Source organism: Anas platyrhynchos, chromosome 5 (genome assembly GCF_047663525.1).
Source record: "Anas platyrhynchos isolate ZD024472 breed Pekin duck chromosome 5, IASCAAS_PekinDuck_T2T, whole genome shotgun sequence".
NCBI lineage: Eukaryota > Metazoa > Chordata > Aves > Anseriformes > Anatidae > Anas > Anas platyrhynchos.
This window is the reverse complement of record NC_092591.1, coordinates 3,409,848-3,428,042: the sequence shown is the minus strand read 5'-3', so window position 1 is coordinate 3,428,042 and position 18,195 is coordinate 3,409,848. Positions and strand designations below refer to the sequence as shown.

The 18,195-nt window shown below is 46.3% G+C and overlaps 1 protein-coding gene across 9 annotated transcripts in view; it reads left to right on the top strand.

Moving 5' to 3' along the window:
* TXNDC16 (thioredoxin domain containing 16) overlaps positions 1 to 18,195 on the top strand; it is a 41,826-nt gene that overhangs the window by 11,901 nt on the left and 11,730 nt on the right. For 5 of the 9 annotated variants that reach the window (XR_011809392.1, XR_011809393.1, XM_072038089.1 and 2 more), the window contains exons 9-17: positions 23 to 189; positions 1,186 to 1,246; positions 2,611 to 2,752; positions 3,658 to 3,804; positions 4,247 to 4,306; positions 8,669 to 8,731; positions 11,900 to 12,068; positions 12,727 to 12,863; positions 17,848 to 17,932. Coding sequence is in view for 7 of the 9 variants with exons in the window: in XM_072038089.1 (XP_071894190.1) it covers positions 23 to 189; positions 1,186 to 1,246; positions 2,611 to 2,752; positions 3,658 to 3,804; positions 4,247 to 4,306; positions 8,669 to 8,731; positions 11,900 to 12,068; positions 12,727 to 12,863; positions 17,848 to 17,932 (1,031 nt within the window). In the remaining 2 variants the exon portion in view is untranslated. The remainder of the gene's footprint in view (positions 1 to 22; positions 190 to 1,185; positions 1,247 to 2,610; positions 2,753 to 3,657; positions 3,805 to 4,246; positions 4,307 to 8,668; positions 8,732 to 11,899; positions 12,069 to 12,726; positions 12,864 to 17,847; positions 17,933 to 18,195) is intronic. The other 4 variants (XM_027458359.3, XM_072038090.1, XM_072038088.1 and 1 more) reach the window with 1 other exon arrangement.

Sequence of the window (18,195 nt, the reverse complement as noted above, 5' to 3'; positions counted from 1 at the left end):
TATAACCATGTATCTTTTCCAGACAGAGGTTGCTGAGGACCCAGAGAAGGTTTCCACTGTTCACTTACAGCTTGGGCTACCGCTTGTGTTCATCCTCAGCCAGAAAGAGACCTACGAGGCAGACAGGAGAACAGCAGAGTTTTTGGCCTGGCAGCTCTTGGGGAAAGCAGGAGTCGCCCTTTTGTCCAGGTATTTGCTTCCCTGTGTTTGGGGAATTCTCCTTGGTTTTCATGGTGTTTCTGAGCTTGGTTTCCCCACAGCAAGGACAATGGGATCACAGTCAGTGGGTTTAGTGACTGTGATCCCATTTTTTCTGTGTGAGAAGCAGTAAGAGTATGTTAACATATGGTGAGAGGATGTCAAATTAGAGGGCATGATTCTCCAGAATCACTTCAGTTTGGTTTCGGACTCTAGCTGGAAGTGTAGCCTCTGTATTTGAGTCTCTTGCTGATTTAGAACTAGAAGAATAGTCAGACTGAAAGAAATTTCAGAAAGAAAACTTGGAAAGCACAGGCCAAGATCACAAAGATCAAAAGACCAAAAACCAGAGATCTTTTGAGGGCTTACTTGCCCATCTGTGCAGGTGATGTTTGAGCTGGAGCCGGGAGAGTGGGCAGCCCGTGACAAGTCAGGATCTCCCATTCCTGAGAGGCTGCCCCCTCCTAAATTTTGTGTGTCAGCGGGTGATGCAGCAGCTGTGGGTTGGGACCTTGATGTGGCATGTCTGCTCTGTGCCCATGCTGCTGGCAGCAGCGCAAGTGGAAGGAGATGCAGGAAGGATGGGTGTGGGCTGTTTTCTTACAGCTTTCTGCCACCGTGGTATCTCCTAGCACAGAGGCACTTCTTGGCTGCGTTCACCCTGAGCCAAAATCCACCGTCAGAGCAGCTGCGCTGGGATGTGGCTACCAGTGTGTGAGCACAGACATGAATCATGGAAAGGGAATTCAAAGCCCTTGTGAAATAAGCACAGATTGTGTCAGTCCCACCGGGTCGCTCGGGACTTAGCTCTTCAGCACTGATTTAATTCACGTGGGCTGGGCTCCCACAGGTACTGTGGGGCCCTGAAGCCCTCTGTGAGGATGTGGTGCTGCTCAGAGCGGGGTGATTGCCATCCAAGCAGGCTGGACAGAGCAGGTGACCTTGCACATCCTCACACCATCTAATATTCTCTTTGTATTTTGGAAGGGACCTGGTGGATTTGAATGTTCTGCTCCGGTCCAACGTCGCTCTCAAGACACCAGATGAGGTTTGATGTCGGATTTCTTTATTGTACAACTCTTATTTCACTATCTGAGAATATCAGCTCTCGTGAGAGGGTGTTGCTTGCCTCTGTTGTGATTTGACAACCTTCCCAAAAGCTCAAGGGAACATAGTCTTTCCATAGTTCTATGCACGTATTTGGAACCGCCTGAGCTCGGTACAGCAGGGCAATTGTGCCTGCCTACAGGAGATAAAAGGAAGTGTTTATTTTGGGCTCTAATCATGGGGTGGTATCTCCATTGCACAATAAAGCAATGCAAGGTTGTGAACTACTCAAGGTAGTAGTCCAAGTGTAAATTCCCAGAAGATTTGGACTTCTAAAGGCCCTTGGCCCGGTAGGAAAGGAGTTCAAAAGATGGAAGGGGAAATGAGCATGAAACTAAGAGCCAGAAAGCAAACAAAGGTCTGTGCCAAACTGATGTAACCAAATGCCTCTGGCAGTGATCTGTGAGAAGGGCAGAGCCTGAGATAAATGAAGCTGATCAAGATGAGCTAAACTCTGGAGGGGCCTGACCCAGCTTGTGAGGCAACAAATGCCAGGGAACATGCATTGCCCCAAATTGCGTGAACTGTCACTTTTGAGATTGGAAAGAAACAGGATCAGACCTGAATCTGAGTGTCCCCCGAGGGCTTCCCCCAGCCTGGTGAGAGATGTGCACGTTGTGTTTCTTCTCTTAGAGGTGCCAGCAGTTTGTCATTTCTCTCAGTTCATTATAAAACTCATTTTCTCTGAAGTGCCTCTTGCTGAGACAGTGCCAGAACTGGTTTTAAGCTGACAAGGTCTCATTTCTGAGAAATACACTTTTGGTTGGCAGTCCATTACACTTGGGAGCACTCGTCTTTATTGAGCTACATGAGATAGAAGATCTTCTGTGCCGTTTTCCCAGGCTGTGATGGGCTGTTCTGGCCTAGCCTGACCTCTCTAGGGGCTAGGAAGCAGAGTGGACCATGTATCTGTAGCTCAGCTCCCACTCACATTCAATTCTCGGCTTCTGGGCTTTTTCCTCACAGTAGGAGATCCATGTTAAGATGTTGGGAGGTGGAGCAGGTGTCCACTTTCACCATTCCTGCTACAGACAGAGGATCCCATATAGCCACAATTACTTTCTGAAAATCGAACATCAATTTGGAGTGAAATAAGCTCATGTGCAGATGAAACTGCACCAAAGAAAGACGTCCCAGGATCTCCCCTGTTTGGCAGCTTTAGGAATCTGTTGAAACACCCTAAAAATAATGGGCTAGATGGGAGGGAACTTTAAATTCCCTCCCCATCAGAACTCCCCATCAGCCTTGAGTTTGGTTTGCAGCTAGAATAGACACAGGGTGATGTTCTGCTCCTATTTTCCTTAGGGAGTGCCGATCAAATACCTGGTCTTGGAAGACACCGATGAAGTTATAACCTTGGTGGAAGATAAGAGCAAGGTTGAACAAATCCAGGAGGAGGAGGAGGAGGATGAGGAAGATGAGGATGAAAAAGAGAATGACAATCAAGGTGTGTAATTAAACAGTGAGAAGCTGATTGTCATCAGGTAGGACATGCAGTCAACATCTCCAAGACATATGTTAAAGCATTAAAGAATGCTCTTGCAAATCCAAGGCAAACTATCCCTTTGAAGGGTGCAAAGAGGACAGGGCCAGGTGCTTTTCAGTGATGCCCAGTACCAACTGGAACTCGTAAGGTTCCCTCTGAGCATCAGGAAGCACTTCTGTACTGTGCGGGTGATGGAGCCATGGGAAAGGTTGCCCAGAGGGGTTGTGGAATCTCCTTGGAGATCTTCAAAAGCCACTTGGACATGGTCGTGGGCACCCTGCTCTGGGTGTCTCTACTTGAGCAGGGAGGATGGACCCAGAGGTCCCTGCCAACCTCAACCAGTCTGTCATTCTGTGGTTATCACAGTCACACGATGGCTGTACAAAGTAGCTCTTTAATTCTCTGCAGATCCCTGGAGTTTCATGACAGACAGCTGTAATTTTTAAGGCAAACACTACGGACAAAAATCAGCAGCTGTTATAATAACGGTTGCAGAGATGCTGCAAGAGGGAGGGGCTCCTTCTGCTTAAATATGCCCAGCTTCAGGGGGGCAAGGTGTTTAAAGAGCACCCGACGCTGTCTCCTCTTCAAGCATCAGAAGAAATTATGATTTATTTGTCAGAATTATCTGTCCCTTTGGAAAGGTTTGAGACATGTTTTGGTAAGAGCTGTTCCAGACTTGCTTTCTCCAGGGAGAAAACACCGGCCCCTGCAATGCTTTCTTGAAAACATTTGTTTTCTATACCAGATTGTTTTTGTTTAGCAGAATTATTAAAATGTTCTAATGGGGTTGCAGCTGGGTGTGTAGTTCCCTGTGCCTTTTGTGCACATGCTTTTCTTCATGCACGGCTGTTGGCCCCTTGCAGACGTTCAGGATGATCAGGTGGTGGAAGCAGTTTCCAGGGACAAGAAGCGAGAGCTGCCCTTGGAGCAGATCCTTACCCTGACGGAGGAGACCTTTCACTCTGCCGTGTTGAAAGCTGCCCAGACGGTGGTGCTGTTTTATGCCAGCTGTGAGTATGAAATGTGGAGTGGCAGGCCCTTCACTAGCTCTCACACTTTCCGTAGAGTGGTGATACCGTAGGCAAGTTTAAATCATAAATATATGCTGCATCCTGTTCCATGTACCCCCACCCACTGGTAGCAATCAGATTAAATTACTTCCTCTCATTGACTGATAATGTGCGACGACAGAGCATCTCTCAGTATAAAATACATCAGGGGTTTTCCACTTTGACAGGGGCTGAATGAGGGACAAGAGGGGAAATGAGTGCGTTGGACTCATGGGATAACATAGAAAACCCAGTCACTGGCTGCTGCAGTAAAATAAAGTCAAATTTTCTTCATTTCATTCAGTCTTTCAGAGCCTGAAGCACCTTAGGGTGCAGAAAATGGTAATGTAACATTGTCAGTCACCTATATGTAACTTGGGGCTTTGTCTCTTCTGTGTTTCAGGGGAAGCAGTGTCCCTGGTAGTGCTGCAGACTTACGTGGAGGTGGCCGATCACCTGAAAGGTAAGGTGCCACGGGTCTAAAGTCCTGTACAGCTGGTTTGCATCTGAAGTATGAACCAGAAGACTGGGAAGATATTGGTGGTATCTCAGTTCCTCACGCAGAATATACTCATTTTCAGTTCCTAAACTTTTAAGAAAGGCATACCCACATTAAGTTGTTTAGGAAGAGGATTTGTGTCTTAATTAGGGATCTTTGCAGTCCCTTTGTGCCTGCATAAAGTCATGGGACTGGCAGTACAACCTTACACAGTCACCTTCTGCTTTAGGTGTAAATTTGTACACACCAGCTGCCCAAGCTGCCTTTCAGCTGAGATTGTGGTGTTGATGGGTTCAGTGATTGCACGATAAATGCCCAATATCATGAGGAGACAGGACAGAACATCAGAAGCAGTGAGCATGGGCTTTGGAGGTAGAGGGACAAACAGCAGGCACCCTGGCCTGCATCCCAAAAACAGGATCCTGTTGGTGACCTGTAAGGAGCAAGAAGACGCACTGCTTGCTGCACAGCATGAGGCTTGAGAGCCAAATTGGTGTACAAGGGGGCTACATCAGGTCTCCTGCACTTGGAAGTCACCACATAAGCACTTGATCTGGAGCAGAGCAGTAACCAGGCTTTGGTAGAAGGCATAACAGACAGGTGTGGGCAGGCCCAGATCCAGAGGGGGAGCAGAATGGTGTCAGAGAAAGAATTTAAAGCGATGATGCCTTCAGGGCCTGTAGACGGGCTTAATTACATGGGAAGTCTCACAGGCAGCCACAGATTCCATAAATAATACATGACAGCGAAGAATCGGTAACATTTAAAGACAACGCACATCAGGCAGTCTGCTAATAAAGGCAGGAGGGATTGGTGCTTCAGGTGTGTGGTATTTCCTGAGCAGTGTTAAGCGCCAGTTCAGCTTCATTCAGGGCTTCAGCCCTGTCCCCCTCTATAGTCAACAGTATATGGGGGGGTTCTTCTGCACTATCAGGCTTATATGGGCTGAATCTCTTCTAAAGATACCTGTGTCTGCCCCTGACTTACAGGGTTATACCCAGGTGACTTCACTCCCCAACTCATTTCAGTAGCTGGTGCCTTCTGTGTGTTTTCATTCTTCATCAAGGCTTATTTCTCATCCTTATTTCTCACTCCTCTGGGACTGAGCACCTTGTCCTGCCAATTGCAAGCAGGATTCAAACAGCTCTCAGCAGAGAGAAAATGTATAGGGTGTGCAAAGGACTCAGGCAGTTTTCTGGGAAGCGGATGCACTGGGAGTTGCTTACAAGACACCCTCCTGGGAACACTGAGGACAGCGCTGTGGTTTGGATGAAAACAGTTCTGCATTCATAGTTTTCCTGGCACCTTTTATCTGAACTGACATCCTGGGAATAAACAGGAAAGGTCAGGGAGAGTTATCATTGGTAGAGAAGTCATGGTTATTGATTCTTTGGGGTTTCTTTCAGACTCTACAGCTGTTAGACCAGCTGAAGTAGCAAGCTGGGAGAGTCAGTGGATGAAACCCTGCCTCTTCCTGAACCAATGATCAAAACTTGGCTGGCTGTGTGAGGCTAAGCTTTCACCATGTGTTTCTTTAATAATTTGATAACAATCTCAGTACATGGACGCAGCCATAGGCAGATTCTCAACAGAGATTATGAACTGATTGAGGTCAGGGCCTTTCCTCTGCGATCAGTGAGGTCCCACTGAAGAATCCCAGGCCAAACTGGAATCATGAAATGACTCCCGCCTGTTTTTCCTGCTGTAACCTTGGAGAAGATGGAGAATGGCTGCTTTTGTGGAGCTGGAGAGAAATGTAGTGAGTTTCCTGCAAGTTACATCTTTGTCTCTGCTGCTGGGGAAGACTTGGTCACAGGCAGGTCTGTCAGTGGAGCTGGAAGACCTAGAAGGATGGAGGTCCCCAGGTTCTCTGTTATGGCCAGGATGAGGGTGTCTCAGACCTGGTAATTAGGGTGGTCTGGAGTCAAGAGCTTAAAGACGCCAAAGGTTATAGCAGATCAGGCTGAGAGCATGAGCCATATCGACTGTGAATGTTCTAGTCCAGGGGGCATGGCTTAAACTGAGTTTCCAGATGAAAATCAGTGAATCTGTGAACTCCCAAGTAGGAGTCAGTGTCAGGGGATCCAGAGCAGGGCTTGGTAGTAAGAACAGAGTGAGGCAGGGTAGCTGGGAAAGTAAACTGGTGCAAGGGGCAGAAGTCTGGATCAGGAAGAAGAGCTTGAGCTATGTAAGACTTAAAACATGGATTATGTCTTTGGTGCAGTCTGTCAGCTCCCCCAAAAGTGCTGGTATTCCTGTGTCTGCCGTTTGGGGTGGAGCTAACTTCCTAAAGATTCAGAAGCCAAGATCTGCTGTCTGAGGCATGAGTCACCCACACTAAAAGCACGTTTGGAGATGCAATACAGGTCCCACTCGATGCCAACTTTCTGTGCAAAATGGCAGTGAAAATAGGCCATAGGAGATACAGAACAAGAGAATGGAGGAGGCTGGAAACCGGGATGACCCCATGAATCACCCAGTAACAGATGATCAGCAGTAGATCATCACCAGATAAAGTTTAAGTGGCCCCCCAAAGTGGTTTCCCTTTGTTAAGAGATCTGATCTAAGAGGAGATCAGGAGAATCATCTCGGTCTTGCTGAACAGAGCACATTTTCTGCTCTTGCGTCAAGAGCTTTCAGTTCTCTCTGCCACTGGGGCTAACGGCAGCTCTTGTTTTCTTATAGAAGATGTGAATTTATGGAAGGAGCACCCCTAGGACTGTAAAAGAGGTTGTGAAGGTGAGACAGAGTGGTTGCATTTCTTAGGTGTGTCAGTGGACTGTTTTGAAAAGTTCTAGATGGGAGAAACCAATGTGAAAGAAGAGTAATATTCTGAAAAACTGAGCTGAAAAACAATTCTGTTTCCCTCTTCTGTGCTCATGGAGTCTTCTTGGCCAATGACTTTCAAAGACAGGGGTGTGAAGTTGTAGTTCAAAGGTATGAACATCACCTGGGTGATTTAGCAACACAGACTCATGCAGCACATATTCATAGAATATCCTGGACTAGAAGGGACTCATGAGAATCATCAAGTCCAACTCCTGGCTCCACACAGCACCACCCAAAAACCAAACCCTACATCTGAGAGCGGTGTCCAAATGCTTCTTGGATTCTGGCAGGCTCAGTGCTGTGGCCATGGCCTCGGGGAGGCCCTGTCCCAGTGCCCAACCACCTCTGGGTGCAGAACCTGTCCCTAACCCCCAGCCTGACCCTCCCCTGTCCCAGCTCCAAGCCGTCCCCTTGGGTCCTGTCGCTGTCCCCAGAGAGCAGAGCTCAGCGCCTGCCCTTCCGCTCCCCTCGTGAGGGAGCTGCAGGCCGCCATGAGGCCTCCCCTCGGCCTGCTCTGCTTGGGGCTGAACAAACCAAGGGACCTCAGCTGCTCCTCACACATTTTGCCCTCCAGACCCTTCACCATCTTCATAACCCTCTTTTAGACACTCTCCCTTCATGGAACCTGAATCTGAAGCAAGGATTTAGGAGTCTGTTATGGATTCCTAGGCCCCCAGGCTGGAAAAGACTAACACCAAGGAAACATCAGTATAGGAAATGAGGGAAGGAGAAACCAGATCCCCTGTGGTACTGGGGGACGTGGAAGTCTCTGCAGTAGCTGGCAATGAAGAGGTCTGGAGGGAAGTTCCCAGGTTGTGTGTATTATCTATGAGCTACGTACAGAGAAATTGTAACACTCAGGAAACTTTTGGCTGGTTATTCCCCATTCTGTACTGGATTCCTCCTCGTGAAGTGCAGCACTTCACACATAACATTTCTTTTTCATCTCATAACCTTTGGGCCAGCTCTCCATGTGAGCTGTTGATAATGCCAGTCCTGCCCTCCAAAGGATTAGCTGCTTAAAGGATTCTTGATTTTTTCTGCATATCCTGCATTGTTCCCTGTAGCCTTCAGTGATTTGTTGCTTTTAGAAGACCCCTTGGACAGAGTTTCTCTCTATCACTTTTAGTTTTAGTTTCAGTAGCACCTAAAATCACGGAACAGAAGGATCTTATATTTCTCTTTCAACTTTCTTCCCATCCAGCAGCTCAAAGGTGACCACAGGGCTGAACAAACTTTTGCTGACTCAAGTCCTGAAACTGCTTTGTGTTCGGTAATTAGTAACATGGTGCAGCTTGGGATGGTAGAGTGATCATCCCGTACACAGCGTTCCTCAGGCCAGCCAGGGCTTCCTTGGAGATCTGGGTCATTTATGGTACATAATCCCCCAAGGTGGTATCCAAATACTTAAACTTGCATTTTGTGGATATTTAGAGCAGCCTCGCAGCTCAATTTTAACAAGACATCAAAGCCTTGTTTCCATGTCATTTGTTTCAGAGTTGGGCAAGACACAAGATTATGTGGTAACAGATGATGAGAACCAGCCATACCGGATCAGAGGTGTGAAATAAATCCAGGGGCAGGCTTTCAGTTTGAGAAGTTATTTCACAGCCTGGAGAATGACACAAACCATTTTTGCTCTCTCGGAGTGTTTTGAGAGACTCTGGACTGTCTGAGTGGAATTGCAGACCCTTAGATTAGTGCCACTACTTGCTTTTTCTGTACATACATTTGACACAAGGCAGAACAGCAGTGAACTCACGTGAAAGAGCTGCAAAACAGAAACTAAAATAAAAGCTATATAAAATGGTCCAGTGGGATCTCAAGGACAGAAGGATATGGGATGGGAAAACATGCAAAGGTCACCTGTGCTTTCACCCTTGTCTTTGGGGTGCCTTGCCAATCCCTGGCAAACAAATGTCTGTGAGCCTGTGACTAAAACCCTTCCATAGCTATTCTGGCTAAGACTCAGTTATGCTTGTTTCTCAGAAGCTTATTTTAATACTTGGTCAACCTCCCCAGGCCTGCAAATGGACTGCTGCTTGTCCTTTACCAACTGGCAATAGAGAGAGATCTCACTGTCACCTCTGGAACAGACTTTGCATATTGTTGGATTTTATTGTTTCCTTCTTCTAGCAAGTTTTTGACTGAAACAAACTTACCTTCTCCTCAGGGGACATCTTCCGAACTTCTCTCTTCCCCAGATTTTGTTTTATCTGCTTGCACCTTTCAAAAAACGTTTTTCCCAACCTGCACAAAGGCTTGATGCGCTCTGCAAAGGTCTCACCAGGACAAAATAGAAGGACATCATTTTCATCCCGTGTCTTGCAAACGCTGTGGAGAGTTCATCCCAAAATGAGCTTTACCCTTATCCACAGCACTGATGATATCTGTGCATCCTGTTTCTCCTTACAGAATATCACTTTTATTTAGACTTCAAATTTCTTTCTGTCCCTTTGAGCTTTGGAATATCTGAAGATTGGATGTATATGCTTATTCTGTCAGGCTTTTAGTAAAGATAGTGATCAGAATCTAACCCAGAAAGGACAGAGAAGAAAGCTTGGTTGTTTTAATCTGCTGTGCTCTTGAGAAATCGTCATCATCTGCCCTTACCCAGGTTTCTGAAGGACAGAACACTTTGTGATAATCTGCGTGTACTTGCCTCAACGTTTCATCCCATCTTTCCCATGTAACTGTTGAATCTTGTTCAAACAAATTTACCAAAGGCATAAAGATCTCCGAGATACCGAATTCCTGCAATGGGCATGGACAATGTATGGCCTGAGGACTGTACACAACCCTCCTGTCGTTGGTCAAGCCTGCATTTAAATAGGAGACAGGTTGGGCAAGGCTGACAGCCAAGAGGTGGTGGCTAGTGAAGCCAGTGACAGTTCACCTGCCAGCCGGTCAGCACATGCTTAGCAGTGGACTAGCAGCAGCCTGTGCTGCTTTCCACCCAGCCCTCAGATGAAAGGAAGGCTGATGAAGACATGCTGAAGTTACATGCGCTGTCTTGGGCTCCTGGAAAGTATGCAGGAAACCAACATTTATTTTTTTCACTGTTTATGGACCCCCCCTTGAGTTTATCACTTCGGTGTGGCCCATAAAAAGCTTTTTTTTTATTGCTTGTCCCTGGAATCAAAATTGGAGTGACTGCTCTGTAATTCTCAAGAGCTCTTCCTTTCCCACTTCTTTACTTGTGAGACCTGAGTCTCTTCCTTAAGGCCCTAAAAGTACCTGCTAATGCCATCAGACCACCAGACTGAATTACATTTATTTTGTTTGAATGATTTTGTATTGCTCTTTGTGTATTTAGCACCAGGTATTAGGTAAAACAGACACTTTTCAATACCGGGCACCTTATTAAGTGAAAAAGCCTCAAATGACAGAATGACAGACTGGTTGAGGTTGGCAGGGACCCCTGGATCCATCTGACCCAAGCAGGACCATCCAGAGCAGGCTGCCCACAACCATGTCCAGGTGGTTTGTGAAGATCTCCAAGGAGGGAGGCTCTACAACCTCCCTGGGCAGCCTGTTCTATTGTTCAGTCAACTACAAGGTAAAGAAGTGCTTCCTGATGCTCAAAGGGAACCTTCTGTGCTCCAGTTTGTGCCCATTGCCTCTTGTCCTGGCCCTGGGCACCACCAAAAAGGGCCTGGCTCTGTCCTCTTTGCACCATCAGGTATTTATGGACATTGATGAGATCCCCCTGAGCCTCCTCTTCTCCAGGCTGAACAGTGCCAGCTCCAATCCCTTCATCATTTTTTTCCACTATGTTGGACTCTCTCCAGCATGCCCAGGTCTCTCTTGTACTGGGAGGCTCAGAACTGGACCCAGCACTCCAAGTGCGGCCTCACCAGTGCTGGGTAGAGGGGGAGCCCCATCTCTCTTGACCTGCTGGCAGTACTTTGCCTAATACAGCCCAGAATACCATTAGCCTGAGCTGCAGGGGCATAGTGCTGTTCACATTCAGCTTGTTCATTGGGACCCCTAGGTCCTTTTCTGCAGAGCTGCCTTCCAGCTGGGTGGCCCCCAGTATGTCTTGGTGTCTGGGAGTGTTGCCCTCCAGGTGCAGGAGACATCACCTTCCTCCACCCCAAGCTTTTTCTTCCCTCTTTCCCATAAGCAAGGGCCTGCATGGTTTCTTTGTCTTGGCCTCACTCCTAAAGTATTTCCAGCACCTTTCCTTACTGCCTTATATGCTCCTGGATGCTTGCCCCAGGGTTTCATTGCAGCCAGATGTGAATGTCTCTGGGAATTTCTTTCTGAGAAGTGTAACCTGCCACTTCCCTGGTTTTGTTCTCTCCGTGGTCTGTTGTTTAAATCAGTTTACACCTGCTGGGATGTTTAATATAGGCTGGAAATAGTCTTATATTCAAAGCTGTGATGCACGTCCATGAACGGTTGCAAGAGGGAGATAGCCTAGACTCAAAGGGATTGTTTATTTTGGGACTGGGTTTTGACATCCTGCCCACACAAAGCAGCTTTTGACTCTGGGAATGTTCTAGCAACTTGTCAGTGGCAGCCCACCTGGCCTCACACCATGTGCATGCCTTGGGTTAGGATCTGTAGGATGCACACCAAAGTAAACAGAAGCTCCAGCAGCACTGAAACAAATCTATGCAATAATGTCCAAAGAAGCTCACGTAGCTCCCTTTTTCAATCATTTCACTCCTTTTTTTTTTTTTTTTTGGATACTATTTATAACATATTTGTTTTCTCTTCTAGGAGTTCAGGGGGTTTTGCTGTCTCGGGTCAACTGCTGGGACTGGCCTGGTGTTTGCACGACAGAGAATGTCACCCAGTTTCCTACCATAAAGATTTACAAGAAGGGAGAGCAACCATTAATGTACAACAGCATGTTGGGAACTGAAGAACTGACCAGCTTCATCATGTTGTAAGTGCCTGTTAATGGGTCCCCACACAGTAGGAATTGGCACAAGTACCAGATGATCTGGATACTTTATGGCCTGTGTCATGGAATGCCTTTCTGGAAAAATAATGTCAGATCTAGTTGTAGACCTGATTTGGAAATTAGCTTAATGACTTCCTGTGCTTTTTTTTTTTTTTGTCAAAAACATCTATTATTGAACAATATATCCATCTGTTGCCACTGTCCCTCTCTGGAATTCATTCTGTTGTTTTTAATGTGGGTCTCAGTCCAGGAAGGCCCTTTGGGTGTGGTCCTAAGGTGATGATGTTGGTGGCAAAGCCCTCTGTGGTTTTATTGGAGGCAGAGCCAACCCATTAACCTAAACCAAGAGATCTCTGCAGTTTAGCTGAGGGATGTCAGCCTGTCCCACGTGCAGAAAAGATCTCAGAAGAGCCAGTTTGGCTTAGGGCTATTTTTTTCCCCATAACCACTTCCAGTACCTTTCAGTGACTAGGCATTGCCATTCCTTCCCAGAGGCAACTGATTTTTGTCTATGGTGAGGTGTAATGGTTGTCACGTTGGGTTGGGACATTGTTGTTTCAAGGATTTAGGTTGCCCTTTGTCTCTTCATCCCAAAAGTGAAGAAGAAGACAGCCCATGTTGTTTCTCTTCCTTTCCGTAGGAGCCGAGTTTCCTGCCCTCTGAAGCTGATGACGATTGATGAAGCAGAAGGGTATTTAAGAGGAGAGCTTCCATCTGAGCTGTCATCCTACCACCACACTTCGGTTCTAGGAGTGTTTAGCACAGCCACAAGTAAAGGTTAGTGTGGTATTTATGGGTTTAGCACTCAATTTGATTCCTGACCAGAGATGGTTGATTCCAGATGCTTAGAAGTTCCTCCACGTTTTGTTTTCTCTAGTTGACCCACCGTGTTTGCTCACATCAAAGCCTGCCAGGCACCACCTTTCTTACTTTTTGCAAGTAGGTTTCAGGTAGTTCCACATGTGGGGCCTAAGGTTTGAATCCTGACTCAAAGGACATTCAGCGGTTAGCTAGCAACTGTGGGCATGTTTATTATACCCATTGTGGTAGCATCTGATAACCCTGACAGGTATTGGAGACATTGTGCTTAGAACAGTACAAAAAAAAAACAATTTATTGGGTGAGCCAGGGTTGCATGATCATCCATGCAAAGAAGGTTTTGCAAATGTCCAATATGAACTTCCCAAGGCACAGTTTGTGCCTGGTGTCCCTGTTTTATCTCCTGCCCCTTACCATGAAAAGTTTGTCCTTTTCATACACCCCTTTCAAAGGAGTTGTAGGCTGCTGTCAAATCTCCTCTCAGCCTCTGACTGAACAAGCCCAGATCCATCAGTAATCTACATGCAACATGTCACAGCATACTGTTTTGTAAAGAAAACCCTTTCCACTATTGGATCAACAGTTATCTTGCTAACTCCTCATGCAAATGTGGTAGTCCCAGTCCTTCCAACCAACACACAATCTGAAATCTAAAAATTTTACTTCAGTAAAATTGGAGATTCTTCTGATATTGGTGAAAATCAAAATTTCAGAGTATTTTTCATTTGGAAGCTTCGTTGTGCCCATAAACTTTGATTAAATGTAAATAAAGCTACTTTCTGTCATGAGGAATTCCAGGAAGAATCTAATATGGTCAGAGGTAAGAACAAAATAAAATGTCAGGAACCAACCAGAAAACATCTGGGCTGTGCTCACAGAGCCAGCTAACGTGCCTCGCTTCTTCTGGACGGCCTGTACCTAAGTCTGTTAAATATAGGAGGAAATCTTGTTGATCTCAAAAAAAAATTTAGACCATTTTTTCATGGTTTTCATCGGTTGAGCTCCAGAATCTTCCCTGTATCCCAGATATTCCACTCTCTGTAGTAATGGAGCCTGCATTAGCCCAGATGACAGGATTTCAGATAGGATGGGGGCTGGTTCTCTGCAAGGAACCTGCTTGGATCCAGCTGGACTGGTGAGCTGAGACTGTTTCCTGTATAGAAGAAGTTAATTTCCTTCTAGACCTGCTCTGTGGAAACAAGAGCCTTGGAGGTTTCCAGACAGCTCCGTGTGGAGCCCGCAAGATTGCCTGTTCCCTTAGGGCATGCTCCATCTGCAAGCTGGAATGGCATCTGCAGTCTGGGTAACTCAGCCACAGATGCCAGGGGAGATGAAATACGTGATGCTTTGGCAGCGTGTAACCTGAGGGAGATTGGAGTGTCATGCAGAATAATCTGAGGGAACAGAAAACAGGAGCCAGCGGTTCTGGCACCAAACCCAGGCCTGGAGTCAGGGAAACCACATTGCTGTCCTTATCAGCCCGCAGACTTCTCTGGAATTTCCAATTATTTTCTCATGGCAAGAATTCCTGCTCTTACCTGAACCAGCAACGTGCCATGTCATTGTCCTCTCTGGTTAACTGAAACAGAGCAACGGGATGTCCAGTTAAATAAAGCCCTGTTCTTTTTCCAGCACTTAATGTGAGAACTATATTAAGAAACCATTAAGTGGACCTAAGCTAAAAGAGGTTTGTCAGAAAAATCATAATGAAAATTTATTACAAAGAGGTACACAGTATTGCTAGGGCAATGAACGAGCATTTTCCTGGAAACCAGAGGAGCTTGTAGGAGAGGAGCTTGTTTGCTACTCAGAAGCGTACTTGGAAGCAAAACAGTGTCCAAAAATGTGCAGCAATTGTTTAAAAATACACCTGTGTTCCGTGCAGCTCTGGTAACATCGCAGGGCTTGCCAGCATCAGTGTAAACCCAGCAATAAACATTAACTGAGTGTCCTCTCTGTGTCCTCCAGCACTTTGGGAACAGGTAGGCTGCTTTTGATTTCTGCTGAACATTTTGATCATGCGTGGGGCTTTCTGCACAGGCTGCTCGCTTAAAAAGAAATTCGTGATCACATTTATGTGTGGGCAGAACAAAGAAAAGGACCAGCGTAACCCTTGTCTTGTCTCCAGCATTTCAACAGTAGACATTACGGAAGAGGATATAAGACATGTTCAGAGGGATTTCTTTCCTTGGCAACATGGAACCCAATAATCAGCAATTTAAGGTCTTCCTTAGTTTAGAAATCTCCTCCTTGCTTTGTATCTGATAGCTGCTGGTGGCATAATCTGAATCTCTGCTTGGTATCCAGAGTATGCCATGGCAGTGACGTTAGTCCTTGGAGGATTTTATGCGTGGCTGTGTGTTTCCTGTTCTCTGGTAACTGTGCACAAGCATTTTGTTGGCTGCAGGGTCTTCTGTTAGTAGAAATGGTGAATAATTGATCCTGATTTGCTTTATTTGAGATCTTGTGTTGTCTAAGCCATCCTTTGTCACTCAGCAGATGCAGTCGGACACAATTAACACCAGCAAAAGTAGAAAAGCAGCTTAGCTGAAGCAGCTTCAAACTTTCACTCGATACAAATCAAATTACACACTATGTAATCTACAGTCTTTAATAGTTTTCAGGAGAATAAAAAATTCTCCAGTTAAAAGAATTGGAGTTTTCTGGAAGTCTGCAGTTAACAGTAAGTTCTCTCGTGCTTGGTTTGAGACCCCTGTCTTTACCACGCTGTGTGCTTGACGCTGTCTACCTACTAATGTGTACCCTTAGGTATGTAGCTTTTCCATGCTCATGGAACTTTTCTCCTATTGCAGTGAAAATTTTCAGCAGCATTTTAATTTGCAAGCCAGCTGGGTGGCGCCTTGGGCTGGAAGAAGCCACACAAAGATGCCGCAAGTACTGCTGGAGAGTGTGATTTCATGACATGCCTTTTGCTGATGCTACAGGAATGAGGGACTCAGATCCTGCCTCTGAAAGCTGCAGGAACTATAGGCTCTTCTTCCTCCAGCAGTTTTCTTTCTTGTCGTTCCAAAATCCCGCTTTGAAGCTGTGCTTGTGCAATTCATGGGAGCTGTCAAAAGGCAGCTGGGATTCCAGCTCGAGGCACATACTGCAGTGAGTGACCAGCTCTGCGGGGACGTAAAACAGGGTTCTCAGGGGAATTGGTTTTCTAGGAATTACTTAAATAGCTTATTTGGAAGCATTTTGTATCTGTAGTGGAACTGTGTGAATTTAGGGGGTTGTTGCACAGAACTAAGCATGTTGCTGTGAGCTGTGTGTAACTGCGTATGTCACAGATAGCCCCCAAAAGGCCGAAAATTTTGGAAGTGGGGTGGGAGGGAAGTGCGAAGTGGAATTTGATGGGGAGGAAAGGTCTCGGTGCAAATGAGCCTGATGAAATAAGCAAGCCTGGATTGTGCTGAACGTTGTCCAGATTTAGGAGAGAATTCCTGCAGCCAGGGCCTCTCCAGGGCAGCACTTGAGCACATGCTTACGTCTCAAGTAGAGTGTTTAAAGTTAAATGCCTGTGGAAGTGCTCTCCTGAGGAAGTTTGGATTTAAGCCTGCTCCTTCCATGTCAGGCTGAGTTCCTTAGTGCCTTGTAGCATAGGGTGTGCTCACAATCTTCCTCACGGCCTCCTCTTCGGAAGCTGGACCACCAACAAGTTTCCAAAGGATTTCTTGCTGAAGCTCACAGTATTCCTCATCGGCTGGCCCTATGGCTTGTTTTTGTCTCAGCACTGATAAAAACAAGTGGCAAAAGAAAAACTGAGTCTGGAAAGCGGTGTCAGACCCATCCCGTGGTATTTTCCCTACATCACAAGATGAACTGGCCAACCTGTCTCACGAGCTTTGTGACACACGCGTTGTTTTTTGCAATGTCTGAGCTCCCAGGGAGCCACCACTCCTTTTAGGATCTGAGCTTCCACTTGGAAAGGAAAACAGTGTGAAGGAAAGCTCGTGGTCCCTGTGGTTCCAAGGGATCACAATGGAAAATACGGCCCTGAGTCTTGCAGGAAAGCCAGGGGCAAAGAACCAAAAAGTGACCAGTTTGAGCCAGCTTCGGTTTATGGAGGTCTGAGTCACTGGTCCCAAGTGCTTGGGTTGGCCAGTTGTGACACGATGGTGGATGTTAGGAGGAACTGTAAACAGCATCTGGATGGTATTTTGTTTGGGTTAAGAAGCAACGTGGCTCTATCTGAATCGTAACCTTAACTCTTGGGCAAACCTGACTCCTCTAAACTTCTCTAGGTGATTTCTCCCTCTCCGTAAGTCAAAAGAGCCTTCAGTTGCCTGGCATAAAAAGAGTGGGAGAGTTGAAAAGTGCTGAGTTTTCAGGCTACTTTGGGCAGCCTACTGTGTCTTCAATTCAGTCCAGGCTCTGTGTCTTCAATTTAGTTATCCCTCTGACCCTGGATGCCTGTAGCAGACCCTCCTGCTGGGAGGAGCAGGGTAAGACCAGAAGACGCTTTGGAAGAGGTTGGTTTATCTGTTGGGCACTTAACACTACTCCCGTTCAGCCATCATCAATCATTTCCAAAAGGTCACGGGGATTTATGTGATTTCTGTTTAGCCTCGTAAATGGCCTCCTGTTTCTAGGAACACTTATGGTCTTTAAGTCCTTAAGGGCATTTCACTTTCCATCAATGTCTCAAATCCTGGAAGCTCAGTGCTGGTGGCTAAAGAGCAGACACGGTTCTCATACTAGGAACTCTTTGCTTCTGATCCTTTCGGTTGCTGCCAGCTCCTGCCTCATGTAGCCTGTGGCCATGAGGCGCATCCATTTCTCATCAGCCACTAATCATAGTTTTGTTCACAACTGGCAATTTGCTGTGGGAGGGCGTTAAATATGCAGATGCGGTGATTTGGTTTCCAGAAGGAAGCTGCCACTTCTCCATTGTTTATTTATGTATCTTTGTCTTTTTTTTTTTTTTTTTTTACAGCCAAGGAAGCTTTCGTAGAGGCAGGAAGCATCTTAAGTGGGCACGTGACAATGGGGATGTATTTTGAAGACGATGCCTTGGCTTTGTGAGTTGTTTGCCTTTTCCTTTGGTGAGAACTCAAACTGGCCTGCATTTAGCAAAAGTTCTGCCTAAGCTGAGCACTGTAGGTATCTTCAGTCCTCCAGCCCTGCCAGTCCCCTGTGTGTTTGTTGGGTTCCCCATAAAAAAAAAGGGCCCAAACATACAGGGGAAAAAACAGGCTGCAGAAATGGTACCTTATAGCTAGGATCAGTGTGCAAAAAAAACAAAAAAAAAAAAGAAAAAAGAGTTCTGCCCTTCTATTTCCAT